Source organism: Dinoponera quadriceps, unplaced genomic scaffold (genome assembly GCF_001313825.1).
Source record: "Dinoponera quadriceps isolate SergipeBrazil2010 unplaced genomic scaffold, ASM131382v1 scaffold4444, whole genome shotgun sequence".
In the NCBI taxonomy this organism is placed as follows: domain Eukaryota; kingdom Metazoa; phylum Arthropoda; class Insecta; order Hymenoptera; family Formicidae; genus Dinoponera; species Dinoponera quadriceps.
In genome coordinates, this window is record NW_014558991.1 from 1618412 (window position 1) to 1645376 (window position 26965).

At 42.4% G+C, this 26965-nt stretch overlaps 1 protein-coding gene across 1 annotated transcript; it reads right to left on the bottom strand.

Moving 5' to 3' along the window:
• Window positions 1-21734: 21734 nt before the first annotated feature.
• LOC106750013 lies at window positions 21735-24113 on the bottom strand. Its single transcript, XM_014630017.1, has one exon. The coding sequence runs from the start codon at window positions 24111-24113 to the stop codon at window positions 21735-21737; it is 2379 nt and encodes a 792-aa protein (XP_014485503.1).
• Window positions 24114-26965: the final 2852 nt, after the last annotated feature.

Sequence of the window (26965 nt, forward strand, 5' to 3'; positions counted from 1 at the left end):
AATAGAGAAATTAAAAACTACATAGCTTCGAGAATCTGAGTAATTAAATTTATATATATATATATATATATATTCATACGTGAAAAATGTAAATACTCAACGTATTTCACACGTTGGATCAATTCTAATGTAAAATAAAAATCTGAACCTACCAACCTACCTTTGGGAAAAAGTGAAGAAAGCAGGTGGGATTTGTTGAAGTTTCTCATTTCACAATTCTACTACAGTAAAATATATTTTTTACTTGTGTTAAAATCGGTCTTCGTTCAAATTTTTGTATTATATTTTTAACATACTCGTATGTTAATTTAGCATATTATGTTTATGTAATCTTAATATATTTGGTGTTGAGCCGATATTCAACGTGTGTATTAAAATATTTTATACTTCAGTGTCGATTAACATGTTATTGATATTTAATTTTGTGTGAATTTTTAATAATATTTGTTTTCAATATGTTCACTTTATGTTAAATTTAACACGAAATTTTTTACTGTATATTTGAAACGTTATGTTTCTAAAAACTGAATCGGATTAAATCTCCCAATCGGATTGGATCCCAATTAAATCCTAAGAAATTTTCTATATGGTTACGAAAATGCTATTCAAAGATCGGGAGTTTCCGCTTCGACGACAGGGAACCAAACGAAAATTACGACACGCTTCGCAGTCTTTACATCACTTTCGCCGCGAGCAAGTTTCGCGAAACGGAACAAAACGACAAAGCGACAGATTTGTCACGTCCGACCCGACGATTTTGCGTGAGGTGTTTGTTATTTACCACGACAGCTTCCGTTATATGTGGCAGGCACACATATTGCTCACGAAACTATCTCAAGTAGTTCCGGTACATGTTTAAATGTGTCTTGTGCGCGACGATGAAAGTCTCGTACGACGAGCGACGGCAACGATGTTACGCGGCAGGATTGAAAAGCGGAGGAAAAGCATTATATTAGAGCCGGCTGGAAATAAAAGTACCTCGTGGTTTCACTTCTCTTTATCGCGTCTCGACGACTTCGATGCGAGATGAAAGCGCGCAAAAACTAACAGATCCGCAATAACATTAATCCGATATCGATACCGCAATAAATCGAAAGCAGAAGCGAAGAGAATGTTTTTCGTTGATTACCCTTTATCACACATCCTACCTACATTTTCGTTTAATTTATTTTTCGACAATTTCCACTTGATATGTATGAATCGAAAAAAAACCCGGTAAAATATTTGAGATAAAATTCGAGAATAATTGTCATTTCTAGTCCAAAAATTTTTAGACTTTATTTTTTTATATGAGTAAAACTTGTTATGTTATTTTGTTTTATCATTTCTTGTTTCATTTTTTATTATAAATTCTATTTTCTTTTTCTTAAAGCGCCATATACATATATATTTTTCTCTTTTAATACGATAAATAAATAGACATTTTCATTTACGTCGTGCTGTCGCTCTCTTATTCCGCAAATCGAAGGCAACCGAATTTCGCGCCTTTTCACCGTTAGTTTCGATCGTTATCGGTAAACAAACGATTGATATCGCGGATTAATTTCAATAGGCTCTTGTTGTCAGTGGATGACGGTATGTTCGATCACGAGAGGAAAAGAGAAAGAGGCTACCTGACCGTCAAGTGGCTCTCGAAAGCGACGAGTTCGTTGGCCAGGGCGTTAATGAGATTATTAACGCGCCCACGTGTCCACTGATAATCGTCTCGTCGTGAGGTGATCCCGAAAAAATTCTCAGATGGAAACGCGCTTGGCGATTAAGGCGCTGATCCGGCTCTCCTTTCCGACTCGTCGATCAAAAGGATCAGTCTCGTGAAAATTTCGCCGCGTCATTTAAAGCGTCATAATAAACGTGGATCAAATGGAAACGCGTTTATCATCGCTGCGCGATCGCACAGCCGCGAACGAAGTGGAATGTAGACACGTGAAGACACGATCGGCCGTCATATACGCTTTCTAAACAAACATGCTAATGAGAGTAAGATTCGATCGAGTAATTTCAACGGTCAATTATTCCTCCGTATGTTACTACAGTTGCCGTTAGTTTTTTCGCTCGTACGTTTTGCCGATCGCTTCTCTCCGGCTGAGATCATCGATATATAAATATCTGGACGAAGTATTCTACGAGGGGAAGGTCTAAGTAACGGTCAGGGGAAAGCAGTTCGAGTAGTTCCACCGCGGATTCTTCGGAAATATTCGCGCTGAAACGTTTGCGGCAAATTGAAATAGTACTTTTGAGAGAATTTGCTACGTCAATTTATTATTAACTGTTGTATACATGCAAAGCAAGTACATGAGCTGAAAAAATAGAATTCAGTATACAAAATAAATAGGACAATATCTCAAATTAACCATACATTTCGGCCACCCATCAGTTGAATTCTCTTTAATGGTAACAAATCATAATAAAATTTCAAGAACATAACAGTCGTAAGTTTTTTTTTCATTGCAATATCCGCAAAGACTCTTATAGACCCTTTAATAAAAACTCTTGATTGTAAATCATCAGAGCCAGTTTCTGACTTTTCATTTTCTTTTTTGAAAGAAAAATATTACAACTTTTTTATAATTGCATCTTTGCCTTAATTATCAATATATTCCGTGCAGATATTCATATGTCGATAACCGAGATCGCGGTTACCGTCGATATACATTCATATTAATCGCCGACGTCCGAGAGGTCGACGACCTTTCTCCGCGACTCCTAAACCGACGGGTATGATTTTTTCATGAGCGGGACACACCGAAATCAGAACAGATGGCGGCGTGCAGGTGAAATGGAACGGAAGGCGGTAAATTGCGCGGAAGTACATTCGACGGATTGGATTAGCATTTTATAGGAAAAGTGGCCGCGCGTGTGTATGGTTGCGTACGTTCATTCGACCGTTAGTCGAGCGAGACGCGCGAATGGATATCGCCCGCGACGCGGAACGACACTCGAGGAAACTCGGAACGGAATATAGAAAAATATTACAACTTTTTTATAATTGCATCTTTGCCTTAATTATCAATATATTCCGTGCAGATATTCATATGTCGATAACCGAGATCGCGGTTACCGTCGATATACATTCATATTAATCGCCGACGTCCGAGAGGTCGACGACCTTTCTCCGCGACTCCTAAACCGACGGGTACGAAATATTTTCCGCGGCGGGGGGAGAGGAGGGATGGAACGCAGCGCGCTAAGTAAGATCGACTCGAAATCGCTCGAGGAGCTCGTGAACGAAGGGTCGTTCTACCCCGAGTCGAAATTTTAATGCCACTCTGATGCTCTTAATCCATTTCATTCATCTGTTCCTATATAGGAACAGTAAATTTACTTATTTCCAAACATTTTTTATTTATGATAAAGGTAGATTCTGGCCTAGATCTTGTTACTGAAAAATAGTTTGAATTTTTTTGCTACCTTCAACAACTTATTTTGACGCTAAAACAGCGAAAACGGAAATTTAAGACATCATCAGGATTGAAGCAGAAGTTATATTATTAGAATTGAAATTGAATCCATTTCGCCATCTTAATTTCGACTATGTTGGAGAATTAAAGGTTTAACAGGGTCAAAATTTCGACTCGGGGCGACACCGCGGTAATACAACGGCCGATGCGCCCGTAATCCCGAAACCGCCATTTCTTCGCGCGACCAAAGAAACTTTTCTTCGGGTTAGCCGGGGCTAAGAAGCTGGAGAATTCGCTCCGAACGGACATCTGCTGTAAGCTCTCTCCCTCTTTCTCTTTAGGGCGCAAATTGGCCGGTGTCGCGTGTGCGAAAAGATTTTAACCGTAAGTGCGCTTCCGTGTGTGTTTCGGTCGAAATGAGGGAGGCGCGTTCCTCCCTCGGATCTGTTCGTCGGCTAATGGCGAGCTGTGCTTACGACACACTTTTCGTGCGAAGTAATGGTTTCTCCGTTCTCACGTCAGCAAGACTTGCTCGTGTCGATGATTCTATCGACGGAGATATCTTATCGTTTTTATTTTCCCATTTACCCTTTTTATATGTTAATCTTTATCTCTAATTTTTTACATTTATTTTGCTAGTTTAATCTGGCAATTTTTATGTCATTTGCCGCGATAGCATCTCAGAAACATCAGCTAACAGTAACATTACGTTATAATTTCTCACTCAATGTAATTATATAAATATATAACATGCGTTGTATACAGAGTATCCTTGACTAACAAATTTGGTGAGGACATAGAACGGATTGAGACGGACAAAAAAAGAGGTCTTTTTTCTTCACTTCAATCCGCTCTTATGAAGTTTGTTTCTGTATAACGGTTATACTGTTGAGTAGGAAATTATAATAGTTATAATTTCCAACTAACATTAATATTACTGTTAGTTGGTGTTAACTTCATTTTAGCTTTATATATAGAATTACTTCATGAAAAAGCCCGTGTATAAATAAAATTAATAGACAATCGAAATGGTTCAAGTAAAAGTAATCGAGCAATTAAAATGAAACGAGAATGGAATCGAAGATTACTTTTAAATTGCATGTTTGAATCATATCAAATTGTATCTGTACGCATAGAAATAGAATGCACACCAGTGAAGATTTATACTTGTCTAAATGATGAAAGCGCCGGTACCGAAAGTATCTGCCGCAATTACTTCCGAATGATCTTGCCATTGCGCTCGGTCTGTATTTTAATAGACGCTTAAGTTTTAATTGGATGTCGTCTAGTATCCATTCCTGAAACAGCCACTTCGGGAGCATTGCGAAGCTCCACGAGTCGCAAAGGAAATAAAAATCAAATCTCCACAATACGAATTATTAACACCTCGCGAAGTACAAAAAATATATTAACGTTAAACATATTATAATTGCATTAACTTTTCCGAGAAATACCTACTTTACTTTTGCAAATCGGCTTCAGCGAATCTACTTGGAACGCAAAATTGCAAAAGATCGAATTTCCGCGAAACTTAAAGTCGTCGGAGATGCTTTCTCTCCTCCTCCCCCTAACCCGACGATTATCGCGGTTCCCTGCAGGATCTCGTCAGAGACGAATCCGAAAAAGGTAGATACTTTGGTTCGCGACACGAACCAATTTTCGCGGAGGATACGCAAGAGTTCGGAAGGAACACTTCCGACCCGGGGATGGCTGCTCCGACATCGAAAATTTCCGCTCGCATCAGAAACCGGTGCATGCGGTGTTACGGGAAATCGATCACGTAGCTGCATCCAAATTTGCTGCTCTATAGCTAGACACCAGCGAAGTGTACCTCTTTCCAGTTCGGTAGAACTTCACTGAGTTTCTCACTTCGGAAAACATTAGAAACGATACAATCACCACGAGTTGCAATAGCTGGAAGTCGTAAATTTCATCGATTGTTGCGTCATTGAACACGATGGTACCGGTAAATAAATAATCAAATATTCACAAGATTCTTATTTTTATCTATTTGAGCTGTATATTCTTAATTGCGAATAAGATATTCAGCTTATTATATCATTAACTAAGAATTTTGTCTATAGACTTTCAAATATGTTTCATTTTTAAATATTTCATTACTTACACCTGCAATATTTATGAAAGGAGTTTGTGAATGAAATTTCCATATTTCACATTTTACGGTCCTCTCGATATTACTCCTCGAATTGCGCGTTCCTGAAATATGTAGAAAAGAACCTAAACCTTGATACCGACCGGATCATTTCCGGCTAATCCGAGCTTAGAGGAAGACCGAATAGCAGCTCTGAAGCCACAACCGGCTCCGCGAATGTAATATAAAGTAGCTTCGTAACCAACCGATAAGAGCCGAAGCTATTGCTCCTGCGAATGAAGCGAAGTGCAATCGCTGCGCTTGCAACGCGCGCGTCTATCACGTCGGCTCCGAGTCGATACATGGGGTGTTCCGCACCGAGCGCTGAAGTGAAACTTCTCCCCCATCGAAGAAAATTTATTTATCGCGACTCTTTGCCACGTTTCGATGTCTCGATCTCCAATCCAAGTCTCGCAAATATATGCTAAATATAAATGATCTCTCAACTAGAATTCTCTGTTTCATATGACGAGCTAACTTGCATAGTTTTTTTGCCGAATAATAAATATAATTAATTAGCATATTATAACCGAGATTTCTATGCCAAGTAAATATTTATAGTAGTTGACAGCTAGAGATGTCAATTCGTAATCATTTTCGCCACATACTGTGAACAATGCTCCAATTCATTTTCACGCATACTTTCCGTAAAAGTGCTTATAATTCTGTGCAACCAATAAGACATAAACTTTGTGGAAAAAAAAATCAGTATTCTGTCGATAAAGTTTTCAAGTATGGCTTAAAATAAAAACACACTGATTTTAATATGAATAGCAACGTGTAAAAACGTGGCGCGATCGACGAGCGATAAATCGTTCACTCTGTAGACATCGGTGCGTTAACTTACTTCGGCGCACGAGTTTCGGCCGCGAGTCAGTTGGCGTATACGTGCCGCAATAAAGCCGGTTGTTTCGAATCTCGATTCGCCTATAACTCACGGCCGATGGACTAGCTGGAGCGCGTTCGTTCTCGTTTTTCGTACGTCCGATGCAAAGGCGCTGTTATAGATTGAACTGGTTTCAAGGGATACCCACCGTCTCGCTCTTCTCCACATCGTTTCTTCTACCCATCTCCTTCTCTCTTTCTCTCCGCGTCGATGGAGAGGGGGATCGAAGGTACAAAGAGACCGGAAAACCGCAGGATCAGTGTGGAGGAACGAAATATAGAAGGAAGAGAAAGAGGTTGAACGAGAAGAAGGCAACATCCAGCTCGACATTCCACGAGATCTCCCGCACACACGCATACATCTTCTTTCGATACTTTTTATCCCTCTTTATTCCGTCTGCTTCTTATCATGCTGTTCCTCTCGTCGCGAGACGAGTATACGGATAAAAGCGTTCCTCGGGATGCCTTCGGGAACTTTATTCAGGGAACTCGAAGCCTCGATCGTGGGACGAGACGGAAACACTATGCGGCGCTCGTGAAACGGGTATCCCGTTGCAGGATCGCCCGGAAGCTGGCGCACCTTCGTTGTCGAAAATCACGATTCGTAACCTTTACGCTCCCTCTGAAGATCAACGTCACGAACTTGATTCGTTTAATTAAGAGAAATTATTCCGATTATTTATCGCACGGTCCTCCGTGATGACAAGAAAGTTCGAGAACACAGCCATGGAGGATATCCGCGATGACCTGGTTGGATTCGCGTGCGCGGCTTCCAATATACAAAGAGGATGACCGATCCTGAGATTATATACGTATACACAGAGTCCGGGATTACCGGCGCGTTCATGTAAATCCGGCTGGTTCGCCAACAATAAGGCGATCATAAAGAAGCTCGCGGGGGACGGAAGCGAGCGGAACCGGACGAGTAACGAAGTTCGCCAACTTCTCGAGATTTGCAAATAGATAGCTCGGTCTTGCGCAACAGGAAAATTCGCAACGTCGATCGTGAGCAACTGCGATGGACAGGAGTCGGTGTTCCTTTCCCGCGAAAATTTGAGGATGCAGATGAGCTTCGAGATATATATATATATCGCGATCTCCGAAATTTGCGTTCATAAAATACGTGAATAGATTTGTGTACAACCGACTGTTGTATTGCGCAAAATGCAGATGCGGTGAAACGTCGAATTTTTTCCGTTAAACTAATATATTTGCGTTCGAAACGTATTATTCGGAAAAAGAGAAATCGGAGAGAAATTCACCATGGAGGTCGTGGGTTGACTCGATTAATTAGTAATTCAGATCTAATTAGGATCGATGTAATTAAAGTTCTACTCCACGTGTATAGACTCATGTATTATAAATTGCTATTAGACGAAGAAGCAAAGTTATTATAGGTGAGAGAGAGAGAGAGAGATGGGGGCCGTGTGCAATATGCAACACGTAAAACTTCGTATCTGCGGCATCTTACCTCCACGTATATACGTGTATACATAGGAACGCCATATCTGTAGTAATTCACACATTTAATACATGCGCGCGACAGATAATCAACCTAACCCCTTACGTCAGCCATAAACACGGACGTCGACACAAATCCAGGGGTTATTACATGCAGGACGTAAATATAGATCAACGTTAACCCGCGGCTCGTAGATTAAAGATCAAAGGACGTATAAGGTCTAATGATGAGATATTATAGCAGCTGCTTTCCGTTCCGTCGCAAAAGTATCTTCTCTCGCGTGAATCCACAGCAAGCGCAGGGCACGCGCACGAGACATTTTATGCCGGCGTCTCGCAGCTCAAGTTTCATCAGACGTGAAAACCGTCGGGTTTAATCTCGATTCAGAATTATTAAATTGAAAATCTCTCTACGCGAGACAACTCAGCGCCATAAGGTATCGGCCCCTGTTGCGTAATCCGAGAAAATCGCGCGGCATCCGGGATATCGAGAAAACGGAGAGCTCGCGTTAAACGCTAAAACTCAGTACGTTGCGAGAAACGAAGAAATTTCCGCGAGTAAAACGCTGCTCGGGCGAGAAATGATATTTAGTATAATTAGTATCCGACTCATTTGCATTTGCGCCGCCAACGAGGATCGTGAATATGTAAATACTAATCCGCCGACTACTAAACTCGAGAGCAGCAGCAACGTTGCTGAATCTCGCCTCGGTGCGTCTCGATCGTATTTAATAATTCACCCTTGCCGCCTTTATTCCGCGTTGAGCAAACGCTGTGCCGCCATAGTTATTGTTATCATTCATCAAGAATGGTAGACAGTTGCATTAACACCTCGGAAACGCCTTGTAGCAGAAATATATATATATAGAGAGAGGGGGGGGGGGAAGACGGAGGAGAGAGCGAGAGGAAAGTTCGGCTTTATTTCAAGCGTAAACACTATCCGCCATACAAATGCAGCTGCGTGCACATAGATCCGCTACGTCCTTTGCTAAGTTCCATGTGGAGAATGCTGACGGGAGATCACAGCAAGATAGATAGAGAGAGAACACCGTAGAAGTTACCGAATGCAATATCCTCGCACCTCTTCGTGTTCCTCTGTGCGAACCACCTTCCTGTCTTCTCCACCCTCGGGAACTTCAATGGCACGTCACCACCTAGCATCCCCCTACATAATATCCTCCCTTGAATTGGTCCTTCAACCACCGACCCGCAGAAAACGCCGACCCACCGCCGATATCGCAAAGAACAAGCGACCGGCAAAATCACGATGGTTTATAAGTAAAACGACCGTAAAAGTGTGCGCTTAGAAATGTACCGAGCGTTTCATAATTGACGCGCGATGTTCTCCGTGGAAATCGAAGCGCGCGGATGTATCGAGCGAATTAATAATGCGACGCAGAGCGTGCGACGTTACAAGTGTTGGTCAAAATTTACCCACGGTAATTGAATCATGTCGGGACGTTTTCCTTGCCTTTTCCTTGACGTACGACTAAATTGAAAGAAATCTTCCAGGCGAATACTATTCTTAATTTCGTCTCACGCGACGTGCCGGAGACATCATTTGAGGTGAAGGGGTTAACGCAAGGCGTGCGCGTAACCCGGAAAGATCTCCATTCAATTTCGGCGGCAATAACGCGTTTCTCCGCCAACATAGGATATCGCTCGGAAGGGAGATCGCCTTTTGTTTTCTTTTTATTATTATTTATTTTCTTCTTTTTTACGATCGCCCGCGTTGCGTGGGCCGAGTACATCGGTGTACGCTCGCGGCGAATTGCTCGCGAACGTCGGCACAGCCTGTATACATGGTTTATGACGATAATAAACTATTCGGTACTGATACAGGCCGACGATGGCCGTTTGTATTTTCATGTTCGGGCTCTCGCTATCGGTGATCGAGCAATTTATACGCGGGGTGTATTTGTTGCGGGCGGCTCGTAACGCGCGTAAACCCCCTCCGGTCAGGTTGCGCGTCTGGCGGAAATCGATACGTCGCTAGGACGTGCGGAGAACGCGAGAAGCTTGCGTAACGAACAGCACCTTCGGGAGGTCTTAATAATTGTGGTGCATCGATGCGCGAGCGATGCACTGAACGGCCGCGCCGACGTTGCGCCTAATTAGGCGCGAACGGGAATATTAATTCAAGCGCGCAAGAGTACTCTGCGTGGAAATATGCATTATAGCACGCGCTATCTTCTCGCGTCAGGCTGCCTCGCGGTCGTGGAATAACGCGTGCTTCTTTCGCGAATGCGTGATTAATTATCGGATGAATTATTCAACCACCGCTGCCTCGTTACCTCGTGCTTTCTTCACGTCAGCGTGTTCGATGTAACTTTGTTATATAAAACGCAATAACAGGCACGAAAGAAAAGTCTTTTACGTCCCGGTTTTTCATGCAGGAAAATTGCTGTTATTTTAATTGGATGCTATCGGGATAGATGTGAATATAGTGTTTCCAAAGTTTCACTTCAAAAGAGTGGCAGAAAAAATTTTTTATTTTCCTCATGAGAATTTGGAAAATTAATGAAAATTTAGTTGCCTTTTTCAAAATAAATTAATTATAATTATAAACAAAAGCGCTTTATTAAACGATAGATAGATCAATCAAACAATAAAGAAGAATCGGGAAACAATTCGCAAAAGACGTGGCATTAACCTGGAAGTTAATCCGAGCATATTAGTAAAATTTTTTAATCTTAAAGTTATCCTTTCGAAGATATTTTATTTTTCAAGTTATCATGTTATTTCTAAGGATACGTCGAGGGGTTAAGAATTCGAATGTTATCAGTAACATTTCTACCTCCGCAGGAAACCGCAGAAAATTCGTAAAGTCGTTATTCGTCAAAATCGATTCCTTCTTTTCTTCGTCATTATCGTCGTCGTTTTTATCTTAAGAAAACGCTCCTACTACAAACTCGCGCTCGTCGCTTCGAGCAACAACGTGATGCAAGACGTTTCCGGCGGTTGCACTCAGCTGCAGCGTACTGCGAAGGATAGTTACGTTCGCTGCATCCTCCATCTAATGCCAAAGTACTAAACCGCTTTTTGACCCGACGTCCAACATAAATCAACCTTTGGTCAAAGAAACCGCTGGAGTACCTACATGAGGCGGTGTGTGGCTTATTACGCGGAAACGCTTTCAACGGATATTTTTTTTTTTAATCTCTCGACATGCGAGATAATTCGGTATAATCTCTCGTTTCAGCTTCGTTGAATATTCATAATAAAATTGAGCGTATGTGTACGAGCATTTAAATTCTGTCTCCAAAAATTATTCTCTCTCACTATATTGGATATAATGTTACCGTGCATGTTAAAACGCATTTTTTACAATATTATCCGAAATTAAAAGAAAATTTTTAACGCGTCCGCGCTGTAGCGTAGATTTTTTTCGAAAATGTGCGTGGACCGAGTCGAGCTTCATTGATGCGCATATGTGTGTATACACATATATAGGCATAAATGGAATATCTAATGGGCAAATTTCAGATACATTCAGTGACATTTGAATTCAATAAGATTACAATAAACACAATGAGATATTCGAAAACGCTTTTTAATTTTTCGCTCGAGTGACTTTCGCGTTATCGCAAGCTTGAAATTCAAAATTCTTCCGTGCTCACGACGAGAGATATCTCGGCGATCCATTATGCATCGAACGCCGAACGTATGTCGAGACGATAGCGAAACCCGATATTCTCGACGCTGCAACGATCGCAAATTGGTGGCTGTTTGGAAAAACGCTCTCCTATTTTCTGTAGAAGTAAGAGCGACGATTGATTCTCTCCCCCAATAATAAAAATACCTTAGCTGTTTTCCTTCGTAACTTTTATAAATATTAAATCAAAGATGTTAAATATTGGGCGAGTGGAAGTCGTGTGGGATCGAAGAATATTGTGCAAAGTATATTAATTTACAATACAATTGAATTTTGTTAAGATTCGTATATTTCATTCATTTAACGAAGTTCAATTATTGTGTTGTAAACTCGAAACAATATTGTTCGCGTTATATCTGACGTTTGTAACTCTTACTTGCCTAATATTTAACTTTTTTTGATTGTATATCACATGAGTCTCTGTTTGTATTAAAAAAAAAGCACGCGCGCGAAAACGTTCCTTTCATAACTCACTACCGTTACAAATCGCTAATATTCAATAAAAACGCCGAAATTCGTGGGGCTAATTGAAAGGCAATTAACAAGCACAACGTGGCACAAGGGTGGTGGCAACGCAGAGTGAGACAAACGAGTCGCAACTCAACGCGCTTCGAACAATACCCGCCATCCTCCCTCGCCGACGTTCCCGTTTTTCCTCACCATCCCATGTTGCAAAGTTCACCGGTGTTATTCGACCCACGCCATTGAAAGTTGACGAACCAGCCAGTCAGTCAACGTGTGTACATACGTTTCGACGCGCGTATTGTGCGTGGCACGAGAGAGTACTCGGGGCTGGCATCACCTATGGGGGATGACATCCTTTTATGCGTTCGAGTAGATGCGTCCGGAGAGCCCTCGGACGAGTCTTGCTTTTCTCCCTTATACCGGAGCTAATATAGCGCCAATGGGAGATTCTTCGTTATCGACGTTAAAAACGCGTATACTCGTCGATTGAAACAACCCAATCTGAAAATCTATTGAAGCGTCGTGGTCGACTCTTTTAAAATGGAAACATTAAAATAAAAGATATTCGAGGGACGGGATAATAATGATTGCTACCGTATAAATCTGTTCGGACAACATCGATCGGTCGATCAGTCGTTCACGAATAAAAAAGAAATATCTCAAAGGACAGTTAAGATATCGGCGCAGAGAGGAGACGAGACAGCGAGCGAAAGCATGACACAATAAACACGTCGGGTTCCCGTCGCGCGGTTAACGCTCGTAAACTTCGCGCACCTGTTCGTTCCAGCAATATCTGCCGCGTAGCCGAGAATTCTTTCACGCCCGAGCGACGATCGGTACTTGACCTTAGAATACTAATGAGTTGCGTTTATATCCGTGCTATCGTTGCGCCTGCATCGCCGTTGCCGCTACTGTGAAATAATCGAGCGCGGCTAATGATGTCGAACCGGAGTGTATCCTCATATCCGGAGAACCGGGCAAATTTTTCATCGTGCTTCTATCGCGAGGATGGAATCCGATTTTCATGCACTTGCGATTTACACGCGCGTCACATACCCGAGGAAATCTGTGCGGAAAATTAAAAAACATTTCCAGACTCCTCGCTGTGCTTTACATTCATCGAGATTTTATTATCCAGCTCTCAAATGTCGCATCTCGCGGACGTTTTTATTTTTACATAGAGAGAAAATTAGAGGAGAGTGGTGTCAGTTGTAACAAAAATATCTTTTAGGTTGTATTTTGTTTATTATTAATCAGAAAAAATCCAAGTTTATATGTGATATTAAGTGATTCTTTGAATTTAATATTTATATGTGATATTAAGTGATTCTTTGGATTTAATTTTATTATCGATTAAAATTCCAAGTTTCAAAAGAAGAAAAAGACATTGAGGAATTATGTTACAATTGACACGTACGTAATGTCAATTATTCATGTCACAGATTTTGCCATTAAACTGATTCAATCGACACCCTGTGACACTCATGAAGCTGAGATTTCTCTTCAGACAATCAGGCACGTCGATGACGCAGAGGCGTCCGCGTAATTAGAGAATAATACGCCAGAATCTCGCGTGACAATTATCTCGTATCCCGCTGCGTATTATGCGGTTAGTGCCGCACGCATGATCACACGCCGTATTCCAGCAGAAGCAAACCCGTTACTACTCACGCACGCACACATACGCACGTTCCAGTGTCCTCGATTGCATTCGCCGTCACTCGCCCACATCAAGTTTCTTCGCGTTCTCGCGAAATGCTATGTTACGAATGGACCACATCGCGTCGCTAAACTTGACGTCCAGTTCCTCCCGCGACACGCACGAGCGCGCGATTAATCCGGTTATTGCGGATTTCGCAGAAATTGTAGCCGAGGAGGTTTAATTAATCCCTTGAATGTATTCGCTGAGAATGACGAACGAGGGCCGATCGCGTAATTCCACTCGTTCAATAGAGTCATACCGGTTACTTAATTGCGCAATGATGTCGACTATTTAAATCAAATCTCGTTTCTGGAATATTAAATATTTTTCGCGCTCGGCGGAAATTTCGAACCGAATTAAATTTACTAAATTAAATTCCCGCTGTACGAAAGTATAATAATTAATATACATTTTTAAATAAAGAACGACAATGAATGAATTATAAGTTGATAAACGAGCGACAGAGACAGAAGATGCCGCGCGAGTCGATTTTTTTTTTCATTTATTTTATTTATTTTTATTTATCATTTAATTACACGTGTCACATTGTATGGAACCGAATATTACCACACTTTGTTTCAGCGTGCAAAAGCAAAACTAATGGTAAGATTATTAAAAAGAAAAAAAGAACTGAAAGAGATTTCACGGGACTGTGTTCTCGGACGTCCATAGTTGAATTACATAGCTTTCGCTTTGAATCCCGCGAATACGATCGATAACCCGCGCGATATTACAGACACGCGTGTGCCACTCTCACGGCAGCCTGCTTTACGCGAGTTACACATCTACGCATCGATCCGGTTGCGCTTCCGCGAGACAGTCGTGTGCATAGGCATGCGTATACGCTGAATCATCGACGCGAGTGTTTTCCTAGCATGTACGAATAGATCGGTATGTCGTGCGCGCATTTTTCATCGCGCTCCGTTTATTCGCACGGCCAGTGTTAAAAGGACCGTACTGCTTGCCTTTTACTCTCAGGACATAAAACACCTCAACGTTTCTCTTCTCGTTCCTTTTTTCTAATTTAGTAATAATTAATTATAATCATTAGCTCCGACAGTTGAAAAACTAAATCTGGTAAGTAAATTTCAGTTATATTATATAGACAGTTAATTTTTGGCTGTGGGAGCTAATTTTTTTTCCGTATATATTTACATAAAAATATATTTATCGTAAATGGCGCCTCTATGAATTAGCGATGCTTCGCGGTATGCAGGAAAATGTGAAATGCAGATAACTCTATGAAATCACGAACGTACACCGATTCGCAACTCCGCCGCGCGTTCGCCGAGTTTGTACGCGCGGTTTCGGGACGTACCATACGCGCACGTAGTTGTAAGCACAAACACCGATCGGTTGGCCCGGAAGTTGGTCCGAGGATACGTGCGCGCGCGTGTCCCTGTCAAGTCTCCTCCATCACGTGAATTTACGAGCCGGGGCTGTTCGATGCAATCCGCGAGCGAGAGTATGTGGTGACGCGCCGTCTCGAGGGTCCACACCGTCGCGTCCGCGAATTTTGCCGCGTCGCGTCCGATCGATCGCGTTTGAGAGACGCGCAAAACGTAGCGATCACGATTTATACCTCGACGGTCGATTCGCCTCGGATTGTCGGCGAATACGTGCGTCCGGAACGAAACTTCACGCGAGTGTACACAGAATTGTTAACGCGCAAGAAAAAATGAAACATTGTGCTTCTTTTTGTATATTTAAAGTGTTTGTGAAATTTGATACAAACATGAAAAAAAATGTTTAGAAAATGAAAACATGTTTTAAACATATACACACAGGGAAAAATAATTTGCTAGCATAGTAAATTTTATGCTGTCGTAGCGAAATCTATTAGTTTCTATATGGATACCAAAACGATTTGTTAAGAATGCTAATTGCCCTTCGTTGAATTATTTTGCTGAATCTACAAATTATCTTGCTGTAAGAACAAATTAATAAATGTAGAAAAACATTATTCTAATTGACGTGTCCTAAGGACGAATTCACTCAGCAGAGTATTTTCCATTCTAGCAACAAAACTGTTTCTACTTCAATTACGAATAATTCGGTCATATCAAGTAAGTTTTATTGCTGTCGCATATGCAATAGCAACAATAGTTTTGCTATAAAATCATTTTTCTCTGTGCACCGTAAAAGAGAGACATTCATTTGAGATAGACTTTGATTCCTGGAGAATTGATAGAAATTAAGAAACAAAAATTTCGTCACTAAATAAAAAAAATCAACGATATTAATAAATTCAAAATTTGTGTAACGAGCGCTTCTTTAAAGAATATATTCGAAACATCTAATTAGAACATATTTAAAAAACGTTATGTTCGAATATGTCTCTAATGTTTAAAACATATTTATAGAACCTTTATTTTAAATAAAATGTTTAAAACAACAATCCTGACAGTTATTTTTCTTTCCGACCTTCGGACAGAAAGGAGCATTCTTTCGTTTCGGATTTCGTCGTGGAAATTTCACGATTTCTTGCGGAATTTCTTGGCGGGTATTGTGACTCCGGGAAGCACGATTAATAATTCAGTGCGGTGTTTTCTCGTAACTTACATTATAACGCGGATGACACGTTTGTTCTCGAACGATCTGGCGGTTTGCAAATGAACGTACGTAGCGGTACGCAATGTAGCGGCAAACGAATATGGTAGAGTACTCGTTGCGTTACAAAATAATGTAATATGAGCAACGTAATATCATTTCGTCATTATAGTGGATGTAAAACGCGTACTCGATATTAACGAAGGTCGTTGAAAGATCGACACAGAGCTGTCACGCGAAAATACCGTCTACAATACTAGATATATAAAACGAAATTCGCTTTTATTTCTTTGTGATTTTAATGAGGAGCATTACGTCCCTCCGTGGAAGCCCTCTGATCCTGTAACGGCTTCGCTATAGTCTCTTTATGAAAAGCTTTAAATCTTTTCCGCGACATCGCGGCTTTGTTCGTTCGATCCTCGTTGCGAGAAGAGTCTGCGAGACGAAAGACGAGAAGCGCCATGTGAAATTCTATCAGTGGCTTTCCTCGAGATATTAACAAAGGCGGGAAAGCGCCGAGCGAGTCACAGCTTTCGACGATCGCTCGTATGACCATGTGGAAAAAATTAAAAGTCACTCAGTTTCCTCCGATATTGGATTTAAAGAACCCCAGCAGGGTTCTCATGTGATTTTCAGCTTTTGCCAAAATAAAGGCGAAATCCTCGAAGAAGAGACGAGCAAAAATTTTCCGTGTGTCGATCAAATTTCCGGATTTTCCCGTAGAAAGGAATTTGACCGAGAATTTTACGTTTTCCGGGTTCTTTTTTCAGTTTGTAGACACCGAGGTGGTATTGAGACTTCCAGGCCGGCGCGAGAATTACGAGATGCAGAATCCGAGTGGAAATCGGGATATATAGATCCTTTCAGAGCAGCGATCGAGCGAATGCCCGAGTGCTTTATATCGAGGACTGCGGTTGACAGTGCGCTTGGACTTAATCGAGGGAGAGAGAGAGAGGGAGGGTGAGATGGTGAATGAGAGGACAAGACGTCCATCCGTTTCGAATCAGAGAAAAGCGGCGTATTAATCTGTCCTATTAAAACGCCAGCATGCGAATGCCGCCTACATTCGCGAAAACTCGCTTTCCCTGGGCTGCGATGAACTTTCGAGAGGGAGGACTGTATGGTGCACGATAAATCGTTGATGCATGCGCCACGACGACGATACGTACCGTCGCGCATAACGACGGCCGCAGGAATTGCGCCACTTATCTCGCGTGTCAGGCCCCGGAATTCGTGCGTCGCGCCGTTAACGGAAAAAAATCGCAGCAGTGTTGAGAAACGACTCCGCAAAGAGAGTGCTAAGATTGATGATTTTATTCGAATTTTATGTAAATTTTATTCCACTTTTTCGTCTCGTTTCGTTCTAAAAACTTCGGAATCTACAGAATCAACAGAGGAGAATTTTTGTAAAAATTTCTATAGAATTTTGTATCCAACAGACATATCGACGTCCCGTCTTGCTTTATTATTTATCCGTCTCATATACGCTATCTATATTTTATGAAACAGATCTATTAAAAAATGTACCATATTCTTTTAACAAAAGTTGCCATGTTTATGCCTTAGCGAAATAAACTCTATCGGCAGTTTATTTCCGCGTTACTAGAAAATATGATGAAATTACAAAGAATTTATACGAAAAAGCTGCAATATGTTTACCGTATAAGATTGAGGAATTTCTTCGAGAATTTTTGAGAATGAAAAATAATAAAAACGGTAGCCGAATAAGATTTGAATTTCGATAAGTCCGTGTAATCCCTCGAAGATATAATCGCGCCTTTCCGCCTTTTTCCAATATACAATAAATATCGAAGGCGCATTCGCGTCGTATATACGGCACAAATTTCCTCCGTTGCTCCGTCGACGGCGCGCGATGACACGTTAAACCGAATTTGCATAGCCGCGCGGAACGCAGATGGAAGAAAATGAGTTCACGGCGTCCTTGAGGGTCAACGTCGCAGGGAAGAGTGCACCTCGTTAAGGGCGAGTCTCCCGTTTACCCCCGAGCCCATCGTCGAGACGTACTTGCACGCGTGGAGCAATTTATTGCGTCTTTCTTGCGCGTTAAAGCGTACTATGAACCGTTCCCAGCTGGGTCGAATCATAAATCGTGCGGCTCTCTCCTTTCCTCTCTCACACGCGCGCGCACCTCCATGGTCCACCACGGTCACCCTTATTTCTTACGCGAGTCGAGAGAGAGATTCTCTCCGTTCTGCACCTCCCAGAGAGAACGGCCACGAGAGAGGCAACGTCCAGGCTCGGGGATATGCGCGAGTCCTCGTTCGCGCTAGTTATTTAAACCTTTGCTCCGCGCTTTTACCGCTCGCCTTTACCCTCCGCCTGTTTATGATACGCTCCATTTGTGACGCGCGTGTATGACCGCGTGCGTGCAGCCGAATACTTGCAGCATATCGCTATGCAGCTAGTACCTTCCAAACAAGGACGATGTTTTTGCGTCAAAGGCGGACTGTTGTTGTTGAAGAGGCGTCCCTCTGTGTTGACACGCATGAAACTAGAAAATATTTTTTCGCCGATTTTCCAGGACTTCTAAATCAACTTTCGCATTTGCCCTCGGATTGGAAATTCTGTTCTCTCTTCTGTGTTGTGTCTTCTTTGCAAAGAAGACATTCTATATCGTGTCAAAACTAATAGAAAAATCGAGTGGATAAATGCTGTAATCTTACAAACCTTTTCGGCATAGAAAATTTCCCTCTCTCTCTCTCTCTCTCTCTCTCCCTTTCGTTTTTTAGATGGGACAAATATTTAGAAATAAATATTTTACATTTACTGTACAAAGTATTTTCTCCTACACCTACATAAATAATTTAAATATTTAATTATATCGCTATGATGTTAGAGCACACTTTACGACTAATCCGATATCTGATATTGAAGACAATAATTTCGTGTTAGATACAACCTTATTTAATTAATACAAATATTTATTTTAATAGTTTTATAAAAGTTATACTTTGTATCGGTTATACATTATGTCATTTTTTGTTTGTAACTTTTGAGAGTAAAATTAAAAAATTTTATGCAATATAAAATATCTAATTTTTAGAGTCTTTATACGGGTTCTTTCAAAAATCTTCAAATTTAATCATTGAAATTCAAGCGAATCTTAATTTTATTTTACGATTATAAATTTTTAACAGTGAAAAATGTTGAAGACACTACACAATATATTCATTTGCAAGATATATTTAAAAATTAACTTTCATTTTACCTGGAATTTTTAACAAATTGCCTGGAGAATCTGGGGATTTTTTGTTCAGGTTTGAGTAAACATTCTGCTGTGTTAAAAGATATGTAGATATTAAAATAATATATCTTTCTATTTTATCAATAACATCAAATAACTCAATCTGTCGATATTAGAAGAACGCCGAGCATTAGGCGGCGCGAGCGCTGGCCGATTTTTTGCGCATCCCTATATTTCGCGTCGTGGTCCTGCGAATTATCCTTTTCCACACCCTCATTCCGCTGGGAATGAAATATTACTCTCTCGGGGAAAATTTGATATACCGAGACACGCGCGCAACCCCATTACATCACGTTTACGACGACCGCGACGCGAAACTTGATAATTACATTACGTCACGGTTCTCTTTTATGACAACTAACGTTACTAAGAGGCACGTGATTACCGCTTATTCCGCCGACGACATTTCACGTGTACAAGGTGGTCGACTTTGTCAACACCGCATCTTTTACAGCATGCATAAACGCGCGGTGTGCAATACGACATGTTCTTCCTTAAAAATGGCCATAAGAATAATTAAGCAACGCGAGGTCAATTGTAATTAGCGCAACTCTGTTAAACCGTAATTATCAGTCGTTATTTCTTCACTTCGGAAAAGCTTTCTGGAATTCGATTTTCGTTACGCTTACATCAGATTGCGTCCGCATGCTCGCGATTGTCGGCGAAGATTTTAAATATAATCACACAATTTTTGGTAAATGATTTTGTTTAATATAACATTATCCATGATATTTTCTTTTTTTTTTTAATATTCATGGAAAGAATTTTATTTTAAAAATGATCACATCGAATTTTGTAACCGAGAAACGTGTCGACATTCTGGCTTAATTAATTTATTTTATTATTTGAAGTTTCTCTTTTTTCTTACAAATTGTATTTTTTTTTTTTTTTTCAAAGGACTGTTTCTTGTTAATAAATAAATGTATTGATTTACTTATTCTTCCGTACTATTTATATTTTAGGAAGTAAACTCTCTATTATTAAGAAATGTACTATGTTACTTGACAAGATAAACTCTACTGATAACCTATTGCATTATTGGGAAACATGGTAAAATTGAAAATCATTAACAGGAAAAAGCTACAATATCCTCTCTGTATATTAATTAAATATCCACCGATTGTGATGAGTCGCTATTTTTCAGAATTTTCACACGATTTCCAGTCGATCTCTCGATACCGTGAAATATTGCGGTATTGTATCTATTCCAGCGACATTATCTCCATTAACTCTGCTCGTTATTTCTGCCGGAATTCAGGAAGTTAAAATTCACATGGAAATAACCGACCGTTCATTGACAACGCGGCGACACGTAAACAGCATTGGGGCGTTGTGTAACGGCAATTTGGCCGTATTTGTTGCCCGATCGAAATAAAGAGCCGAACGAAACGAGCAACCTCGATTATACTCCGGGCTTGTAATTACCAAAAGAGCCGCAGATTCGTCGCGTGGACTATCGTGTAGCAGCGAGCGTAATTATTGGCTTACTGTCAGGCATATCTTGTCGAGGAGTTTTATCGCGATTAAAACGAGGTAGTTCGCGGCGGAGAAACAATCGACCGAACCGCGCATTTCGTCGCGTCGATTCGCCAGAATTGAATTTCGTCCGCGGGCGCCTGTACTTATTTTTTTTTCGCTTGCTTTTTTCAGCCGATTTAAATCACCGCTGATGAGTATGTGCCGATCATACGATGCAATTAATTTTTTACGTGCTCTCGCCGATTATACGAAGACAAAACGTATTAACGTGATCTCGCGTGATATTCGAAAATCTCATTAATTCCACTTCAAGGTATGGAATTAACCTTCGGCATATGGAGCTTTTTTGCTACGAAGAACTAGCGACTTAACGAAATTGAAATGAATCGACTTAATGAATATGTAATCACCGTAAACAGGCTAAACTTAAAATAGTCTGATATAAGGTATCTTAATACGTAAACACAAGTAGTGTTATTGAGATACGTATAGATTTCACACACAGTCACTTCTCACTCAAACGTAAAGAGTTCGATTGATATGTGAAAGTGCGCGACAAAGAGTCGAATTTGTGCTGACAGAATTCACGGGAGAAACATACCTAGTCGAAGTTTTAGTTCCACATTAAGTCTATTTAGACTACGTGAAATCTTTCAGTGGAGAAAACGAAAATAACTTTCCATTATCAAAGGAAGCGCAATGAAAGACTTTGATTTGAATAGTTACCTTCGAAGACTCGATGTGGAATCTCGACTGGGGAATGAAAAATATCGCAGAGCACTCACCACTTTCAGCATCTCGAAGTCGCCTTTCTTCAGCACAGCTATTAATCTCTGATGATCCGTTTGCTCCTTCGTCAAGCACATCTTCCTATCCTTCCGTTTGCCGTCATTTTCATAATCGTCGCACAACACATCGTGAGAACTCACTTGCTGCAGATCCGGTTGCTCAGCCGAGTCCCCCGGCAGATCCTGCTGGAATTGCAGATTCTTAACAAGAACCTCGCTAACCACCGCACCGCGGTCCACATCCTTCGCGAGCTCTTCGATCGTTCGATCCTTCTCGCCAATCTGAAACCTGTTCGAGTCCTCTTGACTTTCCAACAACTCGTCCAAAGGAATCGCGAGGACGGTGGACAGATCGCTATTCTCTCGCGAATGGATCGTCAGCCGGTCCATCGTCGGCTTGCTTCCGACTTCCTCGATCATCTCCGAAGATCGGGACGGCGCGCCACCCTGGCGAAAGGTGGCGAAAGTCCTGGCAGGTTCGTCAACCTGCTGTCGGTCCCACTTGATCCTGCCGTTCTGCTGCACTTTCAGACACTGCTTGAGCCCGATCTCGGGATACCTGCAGGCCGAACTTTCGCTTTTCCGATCATCCTCTTCGATGGTCTCGAGATGCTCGGGATGCCGCGACTCGAACAGCTCGCTCTCGAGCGCCTTCACGGGCGACTGCCGGCCTTCCCTGGCTTTCTCGCCGTAAGCCGACATCTGCAGCGCCGGCCGGAGCACCGACTCGAGGTCGTCCGCGTGGATCACCTGCGGCTGCAGAGCGCGCTCATAGATCCTCTCGACGTGGTCCGGGCTGGCGTAACCGCGCGCCTTAGACCTTGCGACATTCCGTTCGTTCAGACTCGCCGAGGTGTAGGCTCGGTCGTTCGGCTTGAAGCTCGACGTTCGGCTCTGCTCCGCCTGAAAAGCCCGCACTCGAGCACCCACCGCGCCGTAGATCTCCCGCCGATCGATTTTCGCCTCTCTGCGGACGTCGGCCGTCTGAAGCCGGCGTCGCGAGCTCTCCGTCGAGTCTCGAGGATGCTCGGCGCACCTCGGCGCTTCCGTCGATTTACAGCGGACCGCCTCGACCGCTTTATCGGCGGGCCGCCTACTTTCTCCGTCCTTATTTGGTGAGATCGGCTCGCCTTGGTCGCCCTTCGCCGTCTCCTCCTTAACGCGCCGCGCTGCGCTCTGATCGGAGCGCTTCAACGACGGCCTCCTGCAGGGAATAATCGACGCGACGGTAGCGAGGCGATCGCCCCTCGCCAAATTCGTCATCCTGCTCGACCGGCCATTCCGCTCTTCGAGCGTCTCCTCGGCGCGTCTCTGCGGGATCCTCGAAGCTGGGCCGGAACCCCCGTGCCTGTTCTTCACGGCTAAGTACTCCTTGTAGACGATCTTGTTCACCTTGTCCGCCTTGCGATCCACGCGGCTCAGGTCGTCGTAGCTCGACGAGGCGCCGCCGTTCAGCCGCTCCTTCGCCTCGTCGTTCGACCTGGAGTGGTACCTGCGCTGGCTCTTCTGCTCGGCGCTGCTGTTGGACCGCGTCAGCGGCTTCTCGCGAGTCGCCGGGAAGTTTTGACTCTGCGCTTGGTTCAGCCACTCGTCCACTCGCTTCTGTACCTCGCCCTTGCGCAGCAGAATCTCGGGCATCTTCGTGCGACCGCTCTCGACCGTCGTCTCCTGCCTGTCCCGTGACCGTTGTCTCACCTGGGTCTGTTGGTTCACCTTCAGCACCGGCTGAATCTTCGTCGACTTGCTCTGTCGCTTTTGCTGATCCATCATCACCGCCTCGAAGTTCGTCACGCTGATGCTACCGACGTCGCTCAGCTCCGACGAACGACGGTAATCTAGATCCTCGTACTCGTCCAAGATGTTGTTCACTGACTGAGTGTCGATCGAACTGGTGCTCTTCGATTTGTTCCTCGCGACGCTCTCGTCGCTGCTCGAACAGTTGTTGCTCTGCTGCTGGCGCTCTCGACTGATCTGTCGTTTGGGCCGTAGCTTCGGTTTCTGGTACTTCAGCAGCGCGTTCTCGTAGCGCTGCAGCGCGCTCTCGACCTCGATTCTTGCCCCCTCGTGCCTCTTCGGGAGGACGGACGACGATTGCCTCGTGTGACGCTGCTTAGGCGACTCCGACATCGCGCCGGGCAATTCCCGCCTTGCGATCCCCGACGGACCGGAAGCACGGAAGGTCGTGAAGCTCTGCACGTCTCGTGAATACGCCTCCGCGTTCGTCAACCCCGTAAGCCATGAAGCGACATCCGCATCTTCGTCGGCGTAGGGAATGCCGCCGGTTTGGCTCCTCGGGACGATTTCATCGCACATTTTCCCTCCTGTCGCGCGGCGCTCTCGAACGCATCCTATCGAGAGAAGTGAGCTATTCTGGAACGGGAAATATTACGGATAGATTAAATCAGATTTCGGAGCTGCTTTGAACACTCGCGTGTGATAGAAATTGTTTTTTCATATTTTCTTCATATTTAACGAAGGATAATTGCAAAATTGCGATGAAAGCAGTCAATTAAAAGTGATTCATAATTTTTGAAAATGTCGAATATTTTTCACACTCTTAAGTTGAAATTTTCATTCCTATTACTATGAATTCCATTGGACTTAAAAGATACTACATACACAATTTCCGACTCGGATTACCAAGATAATGTTCATTTATATCGTAAAGATTAACGCAAATCGGAAAAAAGTTTGAAAATTCCTCTCTCGCAACGTCGACGAGAAATTACGAGTCCGTTCTTGAAATACGGTGCAAAATTTAGAATTAAAATTGCCAGGGCTAAATTCGCCATTTCGAATTCGACCGCGTTCCGGAAATCTCGTCGATCGGCAATAAATGGCAGAAGGCGCGCAACGAGCGTCTGACGCCGCGCCAGCACGTTCCATCGTCCATGGAATTTCCGGTAGTTGACCGATATCCGGCACGAATTAATTTAGTTCCTGTACTCGAGGACATTAAATATTGTAATGCGCCACAGGCTCGTGCGTGGAATCGCTAAGAAAGCCGCGAGTGCTTAAGGAAATTTAATATGCTCATGCTTACTCGCGATGAAGAATAGCGTCAACTATTACAAAACCTATACGAGGCTCTCACCTATTACGTTAGTTTTACAAAATGTATCTTAACACTAGAACCGCGACAATTTTTTCTTTCCTAAAACCATTTCAGGTCATTTTCGACCTATCTCGTTTTTTATAATTACCCATTGATGTTTTTAGCTTAATGATATTGTTTAATTGTTTTGTGATAAAGAAAGCTTCACAGTGGTTCAAAAAATTCAAAGAAATGGGAAGAAAGAATCTATAAGTAAGTCAAAAATGACAGCCGCAGTTCTAGTGTTAAAGATTTCCTTAACGGTCGATTTGCAGTTCGATCTACAAAAATATTCTCAGGATGACGTCGGCGATAGCTCTATAATAATTCGCGACAAATTTTAAGAATCTCGGATGAATGGAAACTCCCATCAACACATTGGATAAAATTCTATTTTTGATAAAAATTTTGAGTATGTACATTTTATCCCGAATTTTAAGTTGTCCAAAATAAACCTAAGTCAATAACTTAGTACCATAAATTATGAAATTACAAATTATCGCTGATGCGTCTCTCGAAAACGTTTTTCAGTAATAAAAATAGCAGTTCAACTTCTCCGTTAAAACATGCAAACTCCTTAAAATTCGCCATATTTTAGGCGGAATGGAATTTAGTAGATTGTGACGTGTTTACAAATATGAAATGTGATGCTTCAGCAAGTCAAATTTAAAATCCCCGCTAAAATATTGATAGAAAATATAACAACGAAATAACTTTTCACAAAATAAGGAAAAAGGGGAAAAATGACAAAAGTCTAGATTTCATTTCAGGTTTTATTACGCACTGCACATAAATCTTCCAAACGGCTGCGAATTTTCATTGGTTAATATTAAACATCCTTTGTGTATAAACGCATTTTTACGACGGCTGTCAGCGTCTCTCCTCTCTTTCGGATGAGATCGCGATAACGCGTTTCGATAATGTAATTTGGTACAATTAACAAGACTCGATTCGAAAACCCGCCTCGCGGGCGCGTGGGTTATTAAATGCGTAGCGACGCCACGTTGGCCGGCCAACCCGGCTGATGCAAATTAAACAAAGCACGATTAATGGAGCGAGCTTAAACGAAAATGCGAAAAACCGTGTTGCTTATCGGAAGTGGCGATCGGATCAACGTAAATTACGTATTTTCCGGCGAACGATCGGTTTTTAGTGAACGATGTATCATGTGGCGAAAATAAAGGGCAAACCCGACGATAAATATTCGCGAAACGATATGCGATCGCGCGGGATGCAGGAGGCAGAATATAACTGAGTAACGCGAATAATATCCGCGAATCTGTAAAAAGAGGCCCGAACAGATTCAACGTCGTTTCGTCGAGCCATTACACGGGTATAATTCATCGACGCATTCAAATCGGCAAGGAATGAATATTAATGAATCTTTTGAATCCTGGTCTATTCCTAAGTTTACGATATATATGTAATATCTCTATAAAGAGAATATTTTGATTGATTTGATCTCTATTTCTACGTTATTCAACAGAATGCTTCTGGAAACTATCCAGCCATAGTTTTCTTATCCTATATAAAAAACAAATAAATTTTCATACATTTTTTAATTCTTCATGGCCGGGGACCAAAGTCGGTCCATTTTATCCATCGTACTTCCCAAAATGAAAAGTCAGGACTCGGAGAGTTAAAAGAAGATCGCTTGCCAGGTCGCTCGCGAACATCGTCGTCGTGGGGAGGGTAGTCTGCGCGAGGCAATAAGACCGCGCGAGCGGCGTAAATTGAATTAAACTGTCGCGGCTTCGAGCGCTCTCTTCTGGCGTTCTAATGGTTCCCACGCGAGCGCGCTTTCAAGCCCCCCGGCTGGAATTCTACTTTTAGATTGTAGATAACTCCCACACCGCACGCGTCGACCTCCTAACGAAACACGCGTGAATCACTCCTGATGTCGACGACGGCGTTAAATTGACTCGTGATTAAGAGATATTAAGCAGCAGGGCGGAAGAAAGTTCTCGCATTTTTTTTTTTTCTTTTTTTCCGGGAGAAAGTCGTGCGATCGATCTTTGTGGACGACTAAAACGTTCGATTTTCTCTAAAGTGCAATCAGTGTGTTATCATT